The sequence below is a fragment of the Populus nigra genome, chromosome 1 (assembly GCF_951802175.1).
Source record: "Populus nigra chromosome 1, ddPopNigr1.1, whole genome shotgun sequence".
Lineage (NCBI taxonomy): Eukaryota > Viridiplantae > Streptophyta > Magnoliopsida > Malpighiales > Salicaceae > Populus > Populus nigra.
In genome coordinates this window covers 39,760,033-39,778,811 of record NC_084852.1, presented here as the reverse complement: position 1 = coordinate 39,778,811, position 18,779 = coordinate 39,760,033, and the positions used below count along the sequence as shown (strand labels likewise).

Sequence of the window (18,779 nt, the reverse complement as noted above, 5' to 3'; positions counted from 1 at the left end):
TTTTAGATATAATATTGTGCAACTCAATGATTAAAAGACTCTTTTATCCATGTAATCTTGTAATAGCAAATGTGTCCCATGATAAAAAATACTATCGAAAGGTTGCTATAAGACTTAAATTGTTAAGGACAAAACAGTATTTTTATTGTAGAAATCCACATTAAATGTGAGTGTATATAAAATGATAACACTAAGCTGTTTTAGGTCCAGTTACTAGCGTTACTACATACTTCGACAAAACCAACTTTTGGTGACCGGGAAGAAATGGGTCTATCAGCAATATTATTACTGAGACGAACTCTTAGCAATTATTAAAACCTTCATGGCCAATTTTACGAATGACAATTTCAATTCAGATGAGAAATTTAATTGATGATAGCAACTTGAATCTTTGAGATGAGTTTTATGGGGGGGGGAGGAAGTGTTCGTCCAATTCGTTTGTGGTTCAAGAAACTACATCCACAAAACTCCTGATATAAATTCTGAATTTAAAAGGAGATAAAAAAAAAAAAAGAATAGAGACAAAAGCTGTCCTCGTATTGTTTTGTTGTATCGATGTAACCTACAAATTAAAAGAAAGAGGAAGAAAGTAGAAAAAGAAAAAGAAAAAGAAAAAGAAAAAACCTCCCTCCAATTAATGAAGACATACTTATCACCTCACCTAAACAAAGATACATGACGTATTACCTTGCATGAAATTCCACGTTAAAAATAACCATTTTTTCACTGCATAAAAAAAAGGTCCACTCCCCCTCTTGGAGCGTCCTGACACCTCCCATGACTCCCTATATGTAGTGTTCTGCCCCCCTCACCTCACCTCACAAGTCACAACCTCCCAGTCTCTTCTCCCCCACTTCAAGTCACAGCAAACAACGCCACTCTAGAGACAAAATGGCACAGATGTGGCTCCTTTGGTGGCCAAAAACCACCAAGATTGGTGCTGGTGGTGTTGATAACATTGCCACCACTAAGGCCACCAACAGTGAGATAGTCGAAAAGATTGGTAGAGCCCAAACTTGTTTTTGTGGGTGTCTAACAAAGCTTTTGAAGAAGCTAAGGAAGAGAGGGAGAGTGCTACGCACTGCCACTGCAAGTAGACAATCTTCCTTCCAGTGCCGGTATGATCCATTGAGTTATTCTCTCAACTTCGATACAAGTGGGTGTGGAAGCATGTTAGATGACGAAGATTACTACCAGTTCTGTGCCTTCACTTCAAGGTTTGTGGCCAACCCATCAAGAAGCAGTACATCTTCTTCTTCTTCTTCTTCAAGAATACTAGTGACCACTTCTCACTAGCTAGAATATAAATTACTAGCTACTAGTATTAAGTCCCAAGTTTTGCTGTCATGTTTTAATTTCTCTTAGTTTCGAAAGTTAATGTATCGATCTTAGGTTATGGTTGCTTGTAACGGGCATAATTTGTACATTTAATGGATGATAAAATCCATAGTTTTAGTCTTTTAGGTAGAGAGAAAGAGAGAGAGAGAGTTAATTATTTATCCATATGGAGAAACAGAGGAGCTTCAAATGAGGTATGGGCTTCATTGTCCTTCAAAATTAAAAAAAAAAAAAAAAGTTAATTTTTTTTTAATCTTCCAGCCATAGCATTACCACCCATCACATGGACTTGATAACTTATTAATTCAGAGTTTAGTTTTTTAAAAAGTTAATTTGGTTAAATTTAAAAGTTGATTGGATATGGATCAACTTACGATTTAATTAATTATTTGGTGTTGACTAAACTTAGATGGTTAACTCCAAGGAATTATTTTTATAATTTCTGTTCAAAACAATGGCATTTTGGTATAGATCATGCCGATTAACAAAACTACGAGTCAAATCAGACCTCGTGCCAGAATAACTCTCCCTTGTCTGAAAGAGAGTTTTTATTTATTTATTTATTAAGGGGCGTGTTACGAACATGTGCAAGGTGAGCTGCCAGCTCCAAAGTAAAACTATAAAGAACATCGTTGTACATATGAACTTGTCTATATGGGAGACAAAATCCCATAATTAATGGCAGGCACAAGCACAACGATGAGTTTGCATAATTAATTAAAGAAAGTATACATGCTATGCTACTCATGTTAGAAGAGACTTAGATCCGTTGCATGCATTTGACCCAAGTTGTTTTTGTTTTCAAAGTTTCTAACTAAACAATCTTGATTTTTTTATGTTATGATGTGATTGTATTTGTTTTTAAAAATATTTTTTATTTGAAAATGTATTGAAATATTATTTTTTATAAAATTTATTTTTGATATCAATATATAAAAATAATTTTAAAATAAAAAATAAATAAACTTAAAAAATATTTTTTTATAAAAATATTTTTCAAACCCAAAGAAAAAATTGGATATATTCATAGGGCTGCAGTGCAATTATAAGATAATATGAATAATTATATAACCTATTTAATATACAATATTTTTTTTAAAAAAATTGCATATGAATATTTGATGAGAATAATATATAATTCTTTTTATTTTATTTTTTTGTGAATTTTTTATATAGCCTTCTCAAATTAGTTATACTTTTATTTCTTATTCGGTCACAAAAAAATTATCAAGACAATTTTTTTATTTTTTCTTAAAACTTTCTTTTTAGATGATAATAATTTTTATTTAAAAAAATGCTTTTAATATAAAAAAATATATTTTTTCATCAAAATAAAAAAAATGAATAAAAAAGGAAAGTTTTAGCTAAATAATTTTTTTTTCTTTACTTGATTTAAACCATTGAGATTCTTAGGGATATTTATTTTATTTACTTCAAGTTTTTGTTTTAAAAAATCATCACGTTAATAGAATAGACATGTTACGTTAAAAAAATAATAAGAAATGCATAACTAAAAAGAATTTTTTTTACTAAAAAAAAACACATTTTCTCTATAGTTTGAATTCTTAGAAATATTTATTTTAATCATCACACGGCAATAATAACAACAACTAACCCTCTTCTATTTAGCAGGCGTATTAACTAGTACAGTTTAATGGAGATACTATGTTTAAATGTTAAATGATGGATATATGAGCCAAGAACAACGAGAAATAATGTATGAATCACTTTTACATCGTCGCAATCCAACCGATTTTTTTCAACGGGGTGAGGAGGAAAAACCCTTAGATTTGGAAGCACGTTTGACAGAGGCAGCAATACCAGCGAGGAACACTGTATATTTCATTTTATCTTGCAATAACTTTACACAAGATGTCCTAAATGATCCTATATATGCTAGTTCATCGCTTGTTGAGTCATGCCTACAAAAATTCGAGCATTTAACTGGAGAGCCTGCAACAAAGAATAATGATGTTCCATATTTCAATCCGATACTCAACTATGGTTCTTGGTCACTCACAGGATGATCTGATAGAGTTCCCTCAGAAGATATGTCCTCTACATCAGGCTGTTTGATCGGAGAAAGATCTGACTCGGTCTTGCTAGAGTCGCCACAATCAGGTTGATCCAGTCTCTTCTCTGGAATGCACTGCACCTGAGGGGGCGACCTTTCTGTGTCCATAGGTTCTTCCAAAGCACCTAGTGGATCTGAAATTCCAACTTGGTCAGGAGATTTTGGCAATGGTACTTTACTTTCACGGAGGCTCGAGCTTGTTGCACCAGAACCAGAGGATAAATGAGGACCTGGAGCAACACAGGATGCTACCAATTGAAGAACTTCTGGGGAGGGGGACAATCCCATGGTAGTTTTCTTCTGTATGTTTAAATAAGCAGACGAAGTCAATGAATTCATCTTGTGTAAACTGGGAAGAGGCAGGTTAAGGTCAGATTCATTCCATGGGCCCGAAGTTTCATGAACTAATGGTGGGACCTGTGGGATAGAGGTCGAAGCAACATTACTGCCATGGATGCTATTTCTAAAATCCTGGCTACTTCCCCCAATATCTAGTGGGAACTGCCTGAACATATGTGACCTCCGCTTCTTTTTCTTCCTCAAAATCCTTCTTGGATCCTTTGGTTGGGAGGGAGGTGGACCGGGTACAATAAAAGGAGGAATAGTTGGCTGATTTTCTCCATATAGCACACGAACTGATTGAGCTATTGCTGATACAGTGGGTGGCAGGTCAGGAATAGCTGGTTTGACAGGAGGAGCACTTACAGCTTCCCGAAGCCAATGAGGCAGCTTGTTCGACGAACTGCTTCCAACTACTTCTTTGCCCTTTGAATGGAATGGATTCAACACTTTATTTGGGTCCAAGAACAATGCTGAACTGCTTAATTCACCACTTCCCACATTGTTATGGGAATCGTGCAATATATGTAATGATCTATCTAGAAGGCTAGGTGATTTCCCATACTTCATGGTAATGTATTCCTCTTCTCTTCGCTGTAAATCAAAGTTGCTTGAGGAATTCAATCCAAGAGTTGCCAAGGTGCTTGCTCCAAAAGAATTGAGCAGAAATGGTTTTTCAGAGGAAACATGTGATGGTCCCACTGAAGAATCTCCAACAAAACTTACCCGCAACTCATCCGAATTCCAAGATGGAATTGGTCCAAAATGCTCATTCTGCAAACTAAATTGATCCAGCGGCTCAAGATGTGGTAGGCTAGAAGACAGATCACCAAAACCCAATTTCATGTCCGTCAGATGTGACTGAAACTTTGACGGGGTAACGAGTCTGCTTCCATGCAAAGCCCGTGTCATCATTCCCTCAGGAATGCTTGGGAACAAGGATGATTTGGAGGACTTTGTTGGCTTCATCATCTTTGGCAATGGAATGGCAGACCCATCCAAGAACTTGAATTGTTCCTCCTCCCACCTAGCTGCTAAATCTTCTGAAGTTTTGTACTTCGAGAATTTTAACCTGGGGTCTCTAAGAATGGCATCCCAATTACCCCTTCCATATCTCCGAACACCAACCCAAAGGAAATCAAGTTCGTCCTCAGACCAAACATCTATTTTTGATTTCTTTCTGTACAAGCTACTTGATCCAGAGCCAGTCCTCATCATTATGTTCTCAAGCACCTTTCTGTGGTTTTCAGGAAATGATGAAAAAGCAGATGGCATCTGACCCAAACCCAGTGTCGGAGGAACCTCCCTCTCTAACTGATTATATCTTGTTGCATCTTGAGGGGGAAATTTCAAATTGGGCAACAATGGCATTGCTGGAAGGTCTCGAGTAGAGTCGTTAACAGCTTCAAGTCTTCTCCCCAGTGACAAGCTTGGTAATAAGTCATGGTTACTAGGCATGCTCTTGGAAGGAAGTGGAAATCTGGACAACAAATTCTCATCAAAAGGAAAGTTTGGCAGTGACATCTTTTCCTGGAAACCAGCAAAACTAGAACTGGAACCTTCCAAGTGATCAGAATCCTTCCCTTGTGATATAGGTGGACACTGCAAAAGTAATGATAAAATAAATAACGAAAATAGGGCATTGCAATAAATAAATAAATAAATGCAGAGCATTGCAATCACATGCATACATAGAGTTCTATTTAGAAGTTAACAAAGTTGACGAACAAATAGAGAGAGAGAGAGTACCGGACTAAACGAGTGCCAACCATCTGCGAAGTTATTTTTAAGACGTGGTTGCAAAATCTCAGCTGATGCATCTAGCAATTTTGGCTTGTCTGATGTAGTCTCCTGATGTTTTATATCCATCTCAATTGAAGTTTCGGAGCAAGGAGGTAGACTAAATGGAAACTCTGGTCCAGGCACTGGCTTGCTTTGTTGACCCTTTGATCTTGAAGAGCTTTTGTGCAACAAATCCAATTGATTAGCATTGGGAGCACAGAGTCCCAGAACAGGTAACTGATTGTTGGAAGAAAGCAAGTTTTTATTGCCTGTGCCGTGATTTTGGTGAATTGGAAGGATAGTGTCAGAGGAGGGGTGTCCAAGAGAGTTCATAGAAAGATCCAGATGACTGCTCAATTTATGATTAGATAGGTGGCCCAACTTTATGGTTGCGTCAGCATTTCTCTTTGTTGCATCTTGCTGACTGAACTCGTCATCCTCCAAGTTAATTACAAACGCCTTCTCTCTGCCTTGTTGAGCAAACTCCATGGCCCGATCCCTGTCTATTTCATTGGTGGGAGGGCAATGAAGAACCAACTCACGTACAGGAAGCCCCTCATTAGGACAAAATACTTCAATTGCATTCCGCTGAGCAAGGCGTTCTTTTTGTCTAGAGCGAAGCTTAGTGCTGTTCAAAGAAAAGTAAATTGAAATAACAATGTCAAATAGTTAAGTCCAAATCATCTTTCCCGTCAAGTTTGCCCAAGTAGCATGACATTTTCCACATGTTTCCGGAATATAAAGTCAGATGATTTTATTTTATCTTTTATTTTTTGATCCGGAGGATCTCAGAATAATCTTAACCTAGGGTCCAATTCAACCCCATACCAATTCTTCATTACAGCAATTAGATTTCTATTTTTATTTAGTTCTTGTGTTGAGAACTTTGGGTTACCCGGGGGAAGATATTTAACTTACTATTTTGCCTTTAGAGCTCTTCCAGCTGGTGTATATTCCCGCTCAGGCTCTGCTTCAGGCTCCTGGTCCTCTTCACCACCACTCTGCATTTAAAGTTGAAGTTGATAACCGAAACTATGAAAAACCATTATCAAAAAGTAAAAGAAGAGAATAACTATGACAACAAATGAATTGTGCTTGGTGGAAAACAAGAAAGGTTACATTTTTGAGGGATCCACTGAAGCATTGAAAAGATAAGTAGCAAGTGAATCAAAAGTAGTCCAGTAAATAAAAAACATTTATGAACTTAGTTTTTATCAAAACAAAAACATTTATGTAAAATAAAATCTCAATCCATGCAGCTTCAAGCTCAATGCACTAGAAATATGATGAGAAGGAAGAAAAAAGAAAGGCATTTGAAAGGAGAGACAAAGAGAGTAAACTGGAGCAAAGAAAATGAAACTGAACTGGGGCTTGCAGTGAACATCAAAGACCAAAATGGCAGCCAAGGTTCAATTCTCACTGCAAGAGGCCAGCATGACAATCTTAAGCAAAAAACACAGAAATAAGAAGCAGCCATTCTACCAATCTCCATAGTTTCAGACCATTTCCATTTTTTGGAGATTTATAATGAATGCCTTCCTATGAAATATTGAGAGGGGAGTGGGGATTTGGTTAGTTTGGAATACTAATCCGGAAGGGATATAATAACCCAGACATGTATTAACACTAAAGAAAAAGGAAAAGGACAAGGAAAAGGGAAAAGCTAAATCAGCCTGTAGCCCAATAAAAAATCACGTGGGATGTAAAGACCATACTGGTTCAATCTTCAGACGCAACATAATAGACCAGCTTTGTATTGATAAACCTCAGAAGCAAATGACATACCTCATTCAAAGTTTCATTTGGATGCGGGGCATAAGCTTCCCTGTATGAGACAGCTTTCCTCAAGCGTTTCCCTCGACCAAGAGCAGCTTCCTCCTCGTTTTGATACTTTTCCCATCTAAAACCCAGCAAAACATACAACTTAAATAAGCATTCCTGTGAAATAAGTTTCACCAAACAGAATATGTGAGGAATTGTAATGTTATATTGTGAATTATTTGAATTATGCATGTGGTTGATATGGAATGGGGAGAAAGAAGAAACAAATATTAACGTATTGGAGAGAAATTATGTTCAAATGTTGCATTTCAATGAAAGAGATAATCCTGGGAGGACAAATCAGAATTGGGAATTTGCATTTATTGTTTTCCTGGTTAAGAGACGTAAGAGGAAGGTATGAAGTGAGGAAGGTGATGAAAAGGAATTAAGAGAAAAAGATTACTCCTCAACACCAAGACTAAGTGTTTGAGAGTGTGGTAACAATTGCTTTTCAAAGTGTTTTTCATTTAGAAGCGCATCAAAATAATATTTTCTTCATTTTTTAAAAATTATTTTTGAAATCAGCATATTAAAATGATCCAAAAATATATAAAAATAATAATTGTAAGGAAACAAAATCAAAATTTGGTGAAAAGCAGGTTGCACCGCAACCCTAAACACCCTTTAAGACAAATTTTCATATAATTTTGTTCCTTCAAAAGAATCACAATTCTTTGTAGGCTCCGAACCATGTGAACAAAATAAAAATACATCCCTGGAACACATTAAATGAGAAATAATTTAAACTTCAATCAAACAGCACCAAAATGCTACACTTATAAACTGTTGAAGAAGAATGAGGTAAATTCTACTGTTGAAAAAGTAAATTCTATTATAACACACTTGGAATTTGGCCCATCAAGGAAACTTGACTCTATTACACTTCTAAAACAAAAATCAAAACAATAAAATAATTATGATAAAAAGAGAGAAATTGCCAAATTACTATTAGGCACTTTTTAATGTAAAGGAATTCAAAATTGGATGGGTGCCTATAATTTAATTGTGGAGTTCTACAACAAAAGGCAGTATAATAAGGTCAAACAAGATCAAATCCGTTCACTGTACAAATAGAAATTCTTAGAACACAACTACTTAAGGTGTCACAAAAACTACTTAAGGTATCGCAAAATCAGCTGAAACAAAAAAAATGTGAAATTGCTTCAATTCTTAAGAAGATGCTATGTGATAACAAAGCCTGTATCAGTTCAGGATAACAACACCACACATTACTAACAACTGGTACATTTACCCATAAAAATATTAGATTGGACTGAACTCTCACTTTGGAACTATAAATGAGTAACAAGTCAAGATCAAGAACCAGCAAATAATCAGTTCATAGCCTTGATCAATATGGGAACTAACCAAGGGATGACAAAAGGCATTTGAATTTCCCACCATCTACCAATTGACCAAATGAATTGATTTAATACTGTTTCATTAAAATAAACCCAATCAAGAACCTGAATTGAACAGTTTTAACTAGTCTTTTGATCAAAGAAATTGAGAAACAGGCTGATGGGTTCCAGAAAATGTATATCGCATGGCATGGATAGATAAGCAGTTGAGTGATAAAATAATAATAAAATGAGCATGTTTATAATTATCACATTTTTATCAAATCCTGGGTACATAGATCAATCTTGGTGAAACAGTACGTTTGCCAACCAAATCTATTCATTTTTTCAATAAAATTTAGACAGCGTGAGCACGGGTAAATTTCCTTACCTTAAACGCAAAAGCCTGTCCCATTCATTTTCTTCAGTAACATTTACCACATTGTCCTCTTTCCTTTCAGGATTTTGTCCGCAGGTATCATCAACCACAACTAGTGATTCAGCTCCCCCTTGCTCTTCTGTTGTTTCATCATTCCATTCCAAGGACTGCTTAGAACAATGCAGAGATGTTATTTAATTGAAACCAACAGTAAACATGATTTTGTTTGGGGTATTCCTCTGTAGAATTAATCATTACAAATGCAACATTCTGGGAAAGGAAAAAAAAAATAAAGTTGCAACCAAAAAAGGCAAGAATAAAACAATACAAAGAACATATTCAGAAACATTTTGAAACCGAAAGAAAGTCTCATCATATAGCTATTTTAAAGAAGAAAAATTTAGGAGGCTAAAAAAACAGGAACGAGTAAAGTTTAAATAAAACCAAGCAAAACTAAGAAAAGAACTAAATACTGACTCCTACGGGCCATTCTCTCCCACATAACTTGGTCATATCATTTCATCATATTTGACGCAACAAACAGTTGCAACAGATAAAATAAGGTCTGGAAAATAAGATTGCTAGTTTCTACAAGGACAGCCAAACTTTTAGACGAAGTAATTGTGAAAGACCCACCAATAAATTGAAATGTATTAAACAGAAACTACACTGAATCAAATGCCAACAATACATAGAGTCCTGCTATAATTAAATCCTAAAATTGGGTGAAAAAATACACCATTCAGTCATGAAGAGTGGTTATCCAGTTTGACATGCAAGCAACAGGGATTAAGGCAGCCAGTTAAATTTCAAATAGGTTGACTTCATTGATCCCATTGCAGTGATGATCACTGGCAATTGTGGCGGTGAGTGAAGTCCAGCTATAAACTAAAAACCATTTTCAACCATTTGTAACATCAGAACATAGCCCAGAGCATCTAACTCAACAAATTCAAATTTAAATAAACACTGCAGTTTAGAGAGATGCACCAAGGCGCAAGGAAATGGTATTTCTACCAAAGATTCTGATGAAGCAGAAGCACATATTCCAGTGAAATAAAGTAACAACACTCACCTTTACTGAGCCAAGCATTTCATTCTCAAAATCTCCTTCAGCAGCATCAGTTGATGCAGACTGGAGGTTTGTGCGGTCAAGTAACTTTGATATAGCATTTTCATCCCACACAATCTTGTTGCCACCATCTGTACATTTATCTTGGTACACATCCCCAAGGCCGCCACTCCTCTTCCTCTGCTTCTGCTCCAGATCTGCTATTGTGTCATCTTTATCTTTGTTGATATTATTGTCACTATTATCTTTTCCATTCATGCTAGAAGATTCACTAAAAAGCTCTTCTGTTCCCCATCGTAGAATATCTTCCACTTCCTTCTGAGACCCAGACTTGTTGACAAAGAGCTGATCAAGCATTAGTTTTTTTTTAGCAAGTTGCAAGATGCGCTCTTCAACACTGGCACGAACAACAAGCCTGTACACCAGAAGTCTTTTTGATTGCCCAATTCGATGTGCTCGATTCATAGCTTGGATATCAGCATGTGGGTTGAAATCAGAATCATAAATAATGACAGTGTCTGCGGTTGCTAAATTGATTCCAAGGCCACAAGAGCGTGTTGATAACAAGAAGACAAATCGACTTTTGTCTTGGTTAAAACGTGCAATTGCTGTCTGGCGATCCGAGACTGATACAGAACCATCCACCCTTTCATATGTTTTAGGGCCAAACTCTATGGTCAAATAATCCTCAAGGATATCAAGAAGCTTGGTCATTTGTGAAAAAATCAGAACTCTATGACCTTCCTTGTATAAGATCTTGAGCATGGAATGCAGCAAAGTCAACTTGGCCGAAGCTTTTATTCGCATTTCATGAAGAAATTCTAGTGACCCAGAATCAGGCTCAGTACCTGGTATGAGATATGGATGATTGCAAATTTTTCTCAGCTGCATCACAATGTTTAGCATCGATTGTTGTGCAACTCCTTTCCCAATATTCCGTAACATTTGATAATTCTTCGTTAGCATTGCTCGGTAATATTCAGCTTGGATAGAAGACAACTCAACAGGAACCATCCGTTCTGTCTTGGGGGGGATATTTTGCATAGCATCCTTTTTAAGCCTTCGAAGCATGTGTGGTGCAACAAGTTTCTTCAATTCTTCGACTTTTTCAGCTGTTGTGAGATCATTAAATTTCTCCTCAAAGGAAGTTAGAGAAGGAAATGATGCTGGCTGTAAGAAATTGAGCAAATTATACATCTCGCCAATGTTATTCTGAAGAGGGGTACCAGTCAAAAGAACACGGTGTTGGAAAGAGAACGTGTTGAGCAAGCTGAACAGCTTACTCCCTGAATTCTTAAGTCTATGGCCCTCATCAACCACAAGAACTTCCCAAGGAACTCCACGCAAATAAGTGGAATCCGCAAGAACCATTTCGTAAGTGGTTAAAAGAACATTAAATTTGTAGGAAGTGGTTTTCTTGTTCATCTCATTGGGATCACTAGCATGCCATTCATACAGGCGAATCATGGCCCTTGCTTTTGCACACCCATGGTACTCCACAACATTTAAGTTGGGAGCCCACAGTGCAAACTCAGAGAACCAGTTAGGCATTGTTGAAAGTGGAACCAAGACCAAGCACGGGAGAGAAGCTTTGAACTCAAAATACAAAGATGAAAGGAAAGCACAAGCAGATACTGTTTTCCCCAGCCCCATCTCATCAGCAAGTATTACATTTTTGGATTTATGCCAACACTTACGCAACCAATTCAATGCCTCAAGCTGGTGAGGAAACAAGGAACCTCCTTTTAGTTCCTCCGGTTGCTCCATCAGAGTAGCAATTTCATTTTGCAGACCATCACGCCTCCCTTTTTGTAGATCATCCCTCGCAGAATCTTTTTCCAATGTCTGGCGCTCAAACTGACTGAACTGATTGATTAGATGAACTGTTTTTTTAAGAACAGGATCATCCAGACTTTCCCAAGTGCATTCATCATAAGGAAGACCGGTCCATTTTACAAAAGCTTCACGGCTGCCATCCTCAGAAGCACGGAGAGCAATTACTCGCTGGGGCTGCTTCCACTTTTCCTCACAGATATTTATCAAAGCTGTTCCATACTTAGCCTTATAATTTTCTAGTTTTCTCTTTGCAAGAGCTTTCAGCTGGGATTCTGAGATCCAACTGTTATGTATATGAGACCTCCCTACCCACTTAACTAGGAATTCATATGATGTTGTCTCTTTATTAGCACATGCTAGTTCTTCCATGGCAGGCTCCAGGACTTTATTTTCAATACTAGAAGTTTTGATTTTCATATCTTCTTCTTTTGTGTCCTTGGTTTCAGGAGAGACATGCATTTCACAAACTTCAGAAATTTGATCTGCATCTGAGTTTTTCAAACAAAAATCAGTAGTTTCTTCAATCACCGGATTTTCATGTCTTTTCACCGTTACTTCTGTTGTTACTGCAGATTCATCTTGATCCTTACCACTAATGCCTCCAGAACCTGAATCTTTTCCATCTTTCCCCAGTAAATCCTTGCTGTTCCCTCCTTTATAGTCTTTGCTAGCAGATCTTCTGTATACCCGTATTGTATCCACTCTAATGTCATTCTTCACACTTTCATCCTTCTCAGAACTTTCAATAACACCAGGATGACCCTCAACATGATTTTCAGCAACCCCGAGATCTGAATACGTGTCACCAGCGGCTTTTTCCTCCAAGTGTCCATTTTCAGTCTCTGATATAAGCAATTCATCAGAACACCGGTCATTTTTTGAAATCAGAGATGTACAGCATGACAAGCTTGCATTTTCACCTTCAATCCGACACCCCAATACCCGATCAACCTGTAATGTGGATATATTCTATTGTATAAATTCAAATATTACAAGCAGAAAGCATTTTAGGTCTAAGATATTAATAGAAGAAAGCCTACAAATTTTCTGAAAATAGCTGATTCACCTGCTGAAGTTCGGTCATGACAATATCCTCACATTTCTGGGTTTCATCCACATGAACCTCTGCTTTATACGACTCTTCTAATGGTTGTGCAAATTCCACAGGATTCTTCTGATGAAACGAATATTTTTAATCATAATAATCATAACACCAAAGATATGCACAGGAACAGTAATAAGTGACAATGCCAAGAGAAACAGTACTGAGAATGACATGAGAAACAGTAATGACATGAAGAAGATGGCAATGATTGTAAGATATTGAACTTGAGTGTGTAGGGGGTATCTGGTTGGGCGGATTGCATGGTTTATCGGTTTTGCTAGTGTGAAGCCTAAGCATCCAAGATACGTAGACGGTAAGTGTTGTAGTTGCACATGATGATGGAGAGAAATAATCTGCCCACAGTAGATGGTGCCAGTAGGAACACCACAACAAACTATAGCACCAGCTTGCACATAACATCAGCACAAAATACTGCAAAGCTAGACAGATGGAAGTGGTATATTGTCACAGTGCTAAGAACCAAAGAAGAGTGAAAATTTAGAGTAGCAAGAACCAATAACATGGGGCAAGCACAAAATGGCTTAAGGTACTGGAGCATAGTCATAGTTACCGATCATTGTTGATACTATCTACCATAGTATTGTATGCTTGAGGAGAAATATCAAGAGTATCTCCTTGGAAGATGAAATATCCACATAATCTATTACAGGAAAATGAAAAATCATAATAGAATAAAGATACCTCGTCCTTTTTCTGCAATTCTATGTTCTTGACTTCAACATCTTCTGTTGGCAAAAGTAACGAAACTTCATGATTAATGGTTTTCCGTTTCTGGTTCAATTTACTAGTTCCAGAACTTGCATTATTGGCTTTGGGTCTATATTTTATGGAGGTGCGCTTTCCCTTGTTGGTCCTGGGCTTCTTAACACTGTCCACACTATTGCCTTCAAGCTTTCTTTTCCTGTTCTCAGAAGCTGCACCAATTGCAAGAACAATTTTCTTTCTTGGAAATCCATTATCACAAGCCAAGACATGCTTCTCACCAGAACCTTCATTATTTGGCTTGGATTCAGTAAGTTTAGAATGAGACAAGAGTTCATCAGCAAGGGAAATTGTTTTCTTCCCTGCAGTTGACTCTTTTGGAGATGCATCACGTTTCTTTTCATCATCAATGTTCACATGCAATGAAGTACCATCTACAGAACTAACAGCAGACGGATCACATGACTTGGTGCTACATAATAAATCTGAGGACGAATCTGGTTCCTTTTCAATGGATTTGGATCCAACTATTAGAGTCGATTTCCCTTTGCTGGAAGACCTTCGCTTGGAGACAATGGAGCTTCCGAAAAGCGCAGATACTTTGTCAGTGCCAGATGACTTAAATCCAGTTCTAGAATTTGTAGTGATTATTTTTGTTCTTGCACGTTTTGAAATGGAACCCAGTGGGCTAATGGACTTCAGTGGGTCACTTTTTTGAGAGCACTTTGGGCATTGCCATTTCCCCATTGGAATGCGCTTCAGAACACAAATAACAAAAAATTAAAAAAATAAGAGGGAATCATTGATATCAACAAATAAGGCAGAAAGAAAAAAGGAACAAAAAGAAAATATCAGCATGCAGCTTCAATACAATTGAAAATACCTTAAGAGGTGGATCAAGGCACTGTAGATGGTACACCCGGGGACAGCTATCACAGCACAACAAGTTGCCACCAAGATCACAGATTACACATTCATAGTAATACTGAAAGGCAAAGTTGAATAAAAGGCAACAAGGTGTTAGTGAATGCTAACACATAGCCAAGACACTCGACTCCAAATAGCAATAAAGATAAGTAGCTTGCTGAAACTACAAGGATTAACCACTGAAATAAGGTGTTAACATTAGGAACAACATAAATGAACTTTCTTGGCATGTGATTTCAACTTCAGATTTTGAATCCTAATGGTATTATTGAAAATATAGCAAAAAAGAGAGAGATTGTGAACACCAGCTACACGCCTCTTCCATATAAAGAGATCAAAAAAACTTCATATTGTTCTCGCATATTATCCATGGTCAAAGTTACTCACTAAAACAACCAGATGGGAACCTTGCATTATATTCAAGTTTGAAAGGCCCCCAAGTTGGTAAAATTTATAATTCCAAGAAAGGCTAGAGGCAACTGAAAAGAGGATCCTTGGGTCATTATTCTGCTCAAAGACAGCAACTATGTTCAATTGGAGAAAAGACTATGCTAGGAAAGGTTGCTTTTTCTAATAACTTACTACCAGTTTTCTTAATTTTATTGGAATTGATGGGGTGGGGGGGGGGGGGGTAACCTGAAACTTCTTTCATTTAAAAACTTAAAATTAAATTTTAATGGAAAGAATTCGTGATGTATCATGTAAATATTTTTCACACCAAGGGGGTCTTCCTGTCATGATTTGAAAAGAGCATTTTGAGAGGATCTTTGTTTTTCACCGCACATACTCTACAACCAAATTTAACCCTGATAGATCCAAGATGTCTTTTTTTCAGTTTAGAATATGTTTAAGTGTTGTTTTCTTTTTCAAAATCCCATATCAGTAATATATATGTAATTTCAACCCGTGATGAAATAGTATTTGCAATTTCTCAAAGAAAAGAAAGAACTAACTCAAAAAAAATGCCCAGAGTTGAATCAAAATTTGAATGGAAGAAAGCCTGTTTCATAAAGGGAATTTGGTTCCAAACATTTAGGACTTCAAACCCACATGAATGATTTTGTAAGACAAATTGGATCCATATGTTGAACATAAACAGCCATGCAACTGGGCATAGAAGAAGAAACCCGAAACATGTGACAAAAATAATACAATTAAAATGTGCTCCATAATTTATTGCTCACATAAAAGGTTTTATAGTTCACAAAGATGAGACATAAACTGCCTGTTCAATTAAAAATCAGAGCAAAATGTGTTCACAAACTATCTCTATCAAGAATTTATAATATACTTCTGAGCTGAAGAAACATCTATCTAACAGAAAGCTAAACAGAACAAAAGGATAACTCACCCCATCATTTCCTTTCTTCTTGGATGAAGATAGATCAGAACTTTGTTCACTCTTTGGCCGGCGTTTAGCAGCAGATGTATTCCTTGGAGATTCCAAGTTATCTTCTTTACCAGTAGAAACAACTCGTCCATACAGAATCTTTTTTCGTTTTCGCTTCAAGACCCAGTTTCTGCTAATCATTTTACTACTTGTTGAACTGTTATCCTTCATCTTTCAATCTTGTATTTTACATTTACCACAAGCGTGCCCACAAAGCATGCCATGCATCAGTGAGGAAGTTGCATCAAAGCTCCAAAAGAGAAATCTAAGCCACTACAAACCCTCAGCATCCTGTTAAACATTTTAAAGGAGCTCCAATAAGAAAATAGCAACATTGAATAACAAATTAGAATGAACCACAGTGGTGACTAACTTTCATATTGCCTACAGGCTATGACAGCAATCTGCAGAGAAAAGTGTGAGGCATGATCAGTGCTCAATACAGTTAATCAGATCTTGTCAAATCCTCACAGAAGAAGAAAAAAAAGTTAAAAATTACATGATATCTCCAATGAAAGAAGCACAAGCAATAAGCACTATGGAAGGTTTTGAATTCAAATTGGTCAATCACTGTATTTATCCATGTCTGCTACATCAAAGAGCTTAGGTTATTAATTTCTCTATGAGAAAGCTAAAACTCTGCACAAATAGGACAGGATATAATACCAGAACATCAAAAATTTAAGCCCTAAACAAGGTAACAATAGCAAGGGTTGCATCTTCTCACTAAACTAGCAGAATCAAGTCACGCAATTGAAAATTGAAAATCAGCATTTCACACTAAAGTGTAACCATGTACTTTACTTTCAGTAAAGTACAAGGCTCAAATTGCCGAAATGATCCAAAGGTAAGTGTTGCAACATCAACCCACCACCAGAATCAAAGCATCAACCAAAACCAATGACTTGACTAATCACCAACCAACTATAAGTTCACCAATCAACCAAAATATTTTTTAATGCCCGAATGGAATCGACATCAACAAACACCGGCAAGCAATACAGAAACCAAAAGCCAACCTCTCCTCTGCACTAGAAGAACACAGCCGAATCAAGCCACTACAAGCTCCGTAATGAAACCAACTAATTATTTGAACTTCAACAATCAAAACATGAAATGTCAAACAAAAGACCAAAAGGAGTGCCAAAATTGAAGAGTCCAAGCATAATGAAGTTAACCAAGCACATGCATTCACTCGCTCAAAACCCAGAACCCCATTTCATTAACTATTTGATGAAACCACATTCTTTTCAAAACCCATGTACCAAATAACTCCATATCACCAAACAATTCAGCACCAATCAATATAACAAGCACAAGAACTCCAAAATCAAGCAATATACGCATCAAAACTGCTAGGAAATTAGCTCAAGCTACATAATAACAAAACAACACATAGAATTAACCCAAAAACCAACTTCAATCAAAGAAATAAGTAGTACCCAGACAAGAAAACAAGCTCACCAATCTTTCTTGTGGATCAAAAACCAATCTTTACTGTCTAGAATCCTCAGAAATTGACAGGTTAAGCAAGATACATACTATAGAAATAGAGAGGGATTAGGGCTTGGAAGTTAAGGAGAGAAAGATATAAGAGATACGAGAAAGAGAGAGACAAAGACGGGGGGTGGGGGGGGTTGGGGGAAGGCAAAGACACAACACACAAAGACACGAGACTACAACAACAATAACATCAACACTAAAATAATAAAAAGCCCCCACCACCTCTTCTATATAAACACACACACACACAATCAATACATTTAGAGAGAGAGGTTTTTAATCTTTTTAGAGAGAATGATACGGTTTCGCCGGGGTCATAGGACGGGGTTACACTCTGACATGGCAGCGCATGAGAGAGAGAGAGAGAGCGCTAGCCAAAGCCCGTCAAATTGCACCTACCCACTTATATATTGCCACGTCTCACCACCCGGGTTCATGTTCCCAAAATAATGTGTCCTCCCTTTCCTTTCTTTTCCTTTTTCTCCTCATTTGATCTTGTGCGTCTTTCTACACACTACCACAACAAGCTCTTACCCTCTCGTTGGTTGCATTACGTTTAATGGAAAGAAAATGCAGAGAGCGAGCGAGTAAATGGAGAGACACAAATATTCGTTGCTTTTTGCACAATGATTCACGGGCACGAGGCAACTAATCCTACAGTAACATGATTTTGTAGGGAACGGTTCTGGTGAAGCGTCCGATCCGACTATCTGCACATCTAGTTTTTTTTTACCTGCTTTTAGACATCCTCTTGTGGTATTGCTCCTGTTACAATGTTTGCTTGTTTACACCATAGCTATAGCTATCAAAATATGTGATGGTAAATGGAGAAGTGCATGATTTTACTACAGTTGTGCAGTGCACGTGATTTCTCTTAATGGAACATGACATGACTATATCTTGTGTGGAAATTGTAATTGAATGATTAATTTACCACGCCTATGCATTGGATGTTGTTTCTCTCAATGGAACAGGATTTTATCAGATCTTCAGTGGATTGAGATTCTCTGTGATTGATGAGCAGTTTTCAGATTGGAAAGTGACGCCTTTTTTTTATATTGTTGTTTCCTTTTTATTATTATTCTCTTGAGATCAATACACTGTTGTTACAATGGTGCGTGCAAAGAATCTATTTTTGTGAATCTTGTAA

The 18,779-nt window shown here is 37.0% G+C and overlaps 2 protein-coding genes across 5 annotated transcripts; one reads left to right on the top strand and one right to left on the bottom strand.

Moving 5' to 3' along the window:
• The first annotated feature begins 699 nt into the window (after positions 1 to 699).
• Positions 700 to 1,591, top strand: LOC133685840 (uncharacterized). The gene has a single exon (XM_062106932.1). The coding sequence runs from the start codon at positions 892 to 894 to the stop codon at positions 1,294 to 1,296; it is 405 nt and encodes a 134-aa protein (XP_061962916.1). The 5' UTR covers positions 700 to 891; the 3' UTR covers positions 1,297 to 1,591.
• Positions 1,592 to 3,004: 1,413 nt separating this feature from the next.
• On the bottom strand, positions 3,005 to 18,156 carry LOC133676185 (protein CHROMATIN REMODELING 4-like). 4 transcript variants are annotated; one of them, XM_062097822.1, is made up of 13 exons: positions 17,591 to 18,156; positions 16,500 to 16,530; positions 16,088 to 16,417; positions 14,693 to 14,794; positions 13,789 to 14,565; positions 13,048 to 13,155; positions 12,902 to 12,932; positions 10,149 to 12,823; positions 9,086 to 9,240; positions 7,319 to 7,433; positions 6,452 to 6,534; positions 5,501 to 6,161; positions 3,005 to 5,353 (listed from the first exon to the last, which is right to left on the bottom strand). In XM_062097822.1, exons 3-13 carry the CDS (start codon positions 16,295 to 16,297, stop codon positions 3,338 to 3,340), a joined length of 6,933 nt encoding a protein of 2,310 aa, XP_061953806.1. In that variant the 5' UTR covers positions 16,298 to 16,417; positions 16,500 to 16,530; positions 17,591 to 18,156; the 3' UTR covers positions 3,005 to 3,337. The 4 variants fall into 4 exon arrangements, with proteins under 4 accessions (XP_061953806.1, XP_061953782.1, XP_061953798.1 ...); XM_062097798.1 differs by having other exon boundaries at positions 10,149 to 12,932; XM_062097814.1 differs by having other exon boundaries at positions 10,149 to 12,932; positions 13,048 to 13,152.
• Positions 18,157 to 18,779: the final 623 nt, after the last annotated feature.

Excerpts from the sequence above, each read along its gene's own strand:
- LOC133685840 (XM_062106932.1), top strand. The coding sequence starts at position 892 with ATGGCACAGATGTGGCTCCTTTGGTGGCCAAAAACCACCAAGATTGGT.
- LOC133676185 (XM_062097798.1), bottom strand. The coding sequence starts at position 16,297 with ATGAAGGATAACAGTTCAACAAGTAGTAAAATGATTAGCAGAAACTGG. Across the intron at positions 14,566-14,692 it reads GCCTTGATCCACCTCTTAAG|CGCATTCCAATGGGGAAATG; the intron begins GTATTTTCAATT and ends TGTGTTCTGAAG. Across the intron at positions 9,241-10,148 it reads AAATGCTTGGCTCAGTAAAG|TCCTTGGAATGGAATGATGA; the intron begins GTGAGTGTTGTT and ends TGTTCTAAGCAG.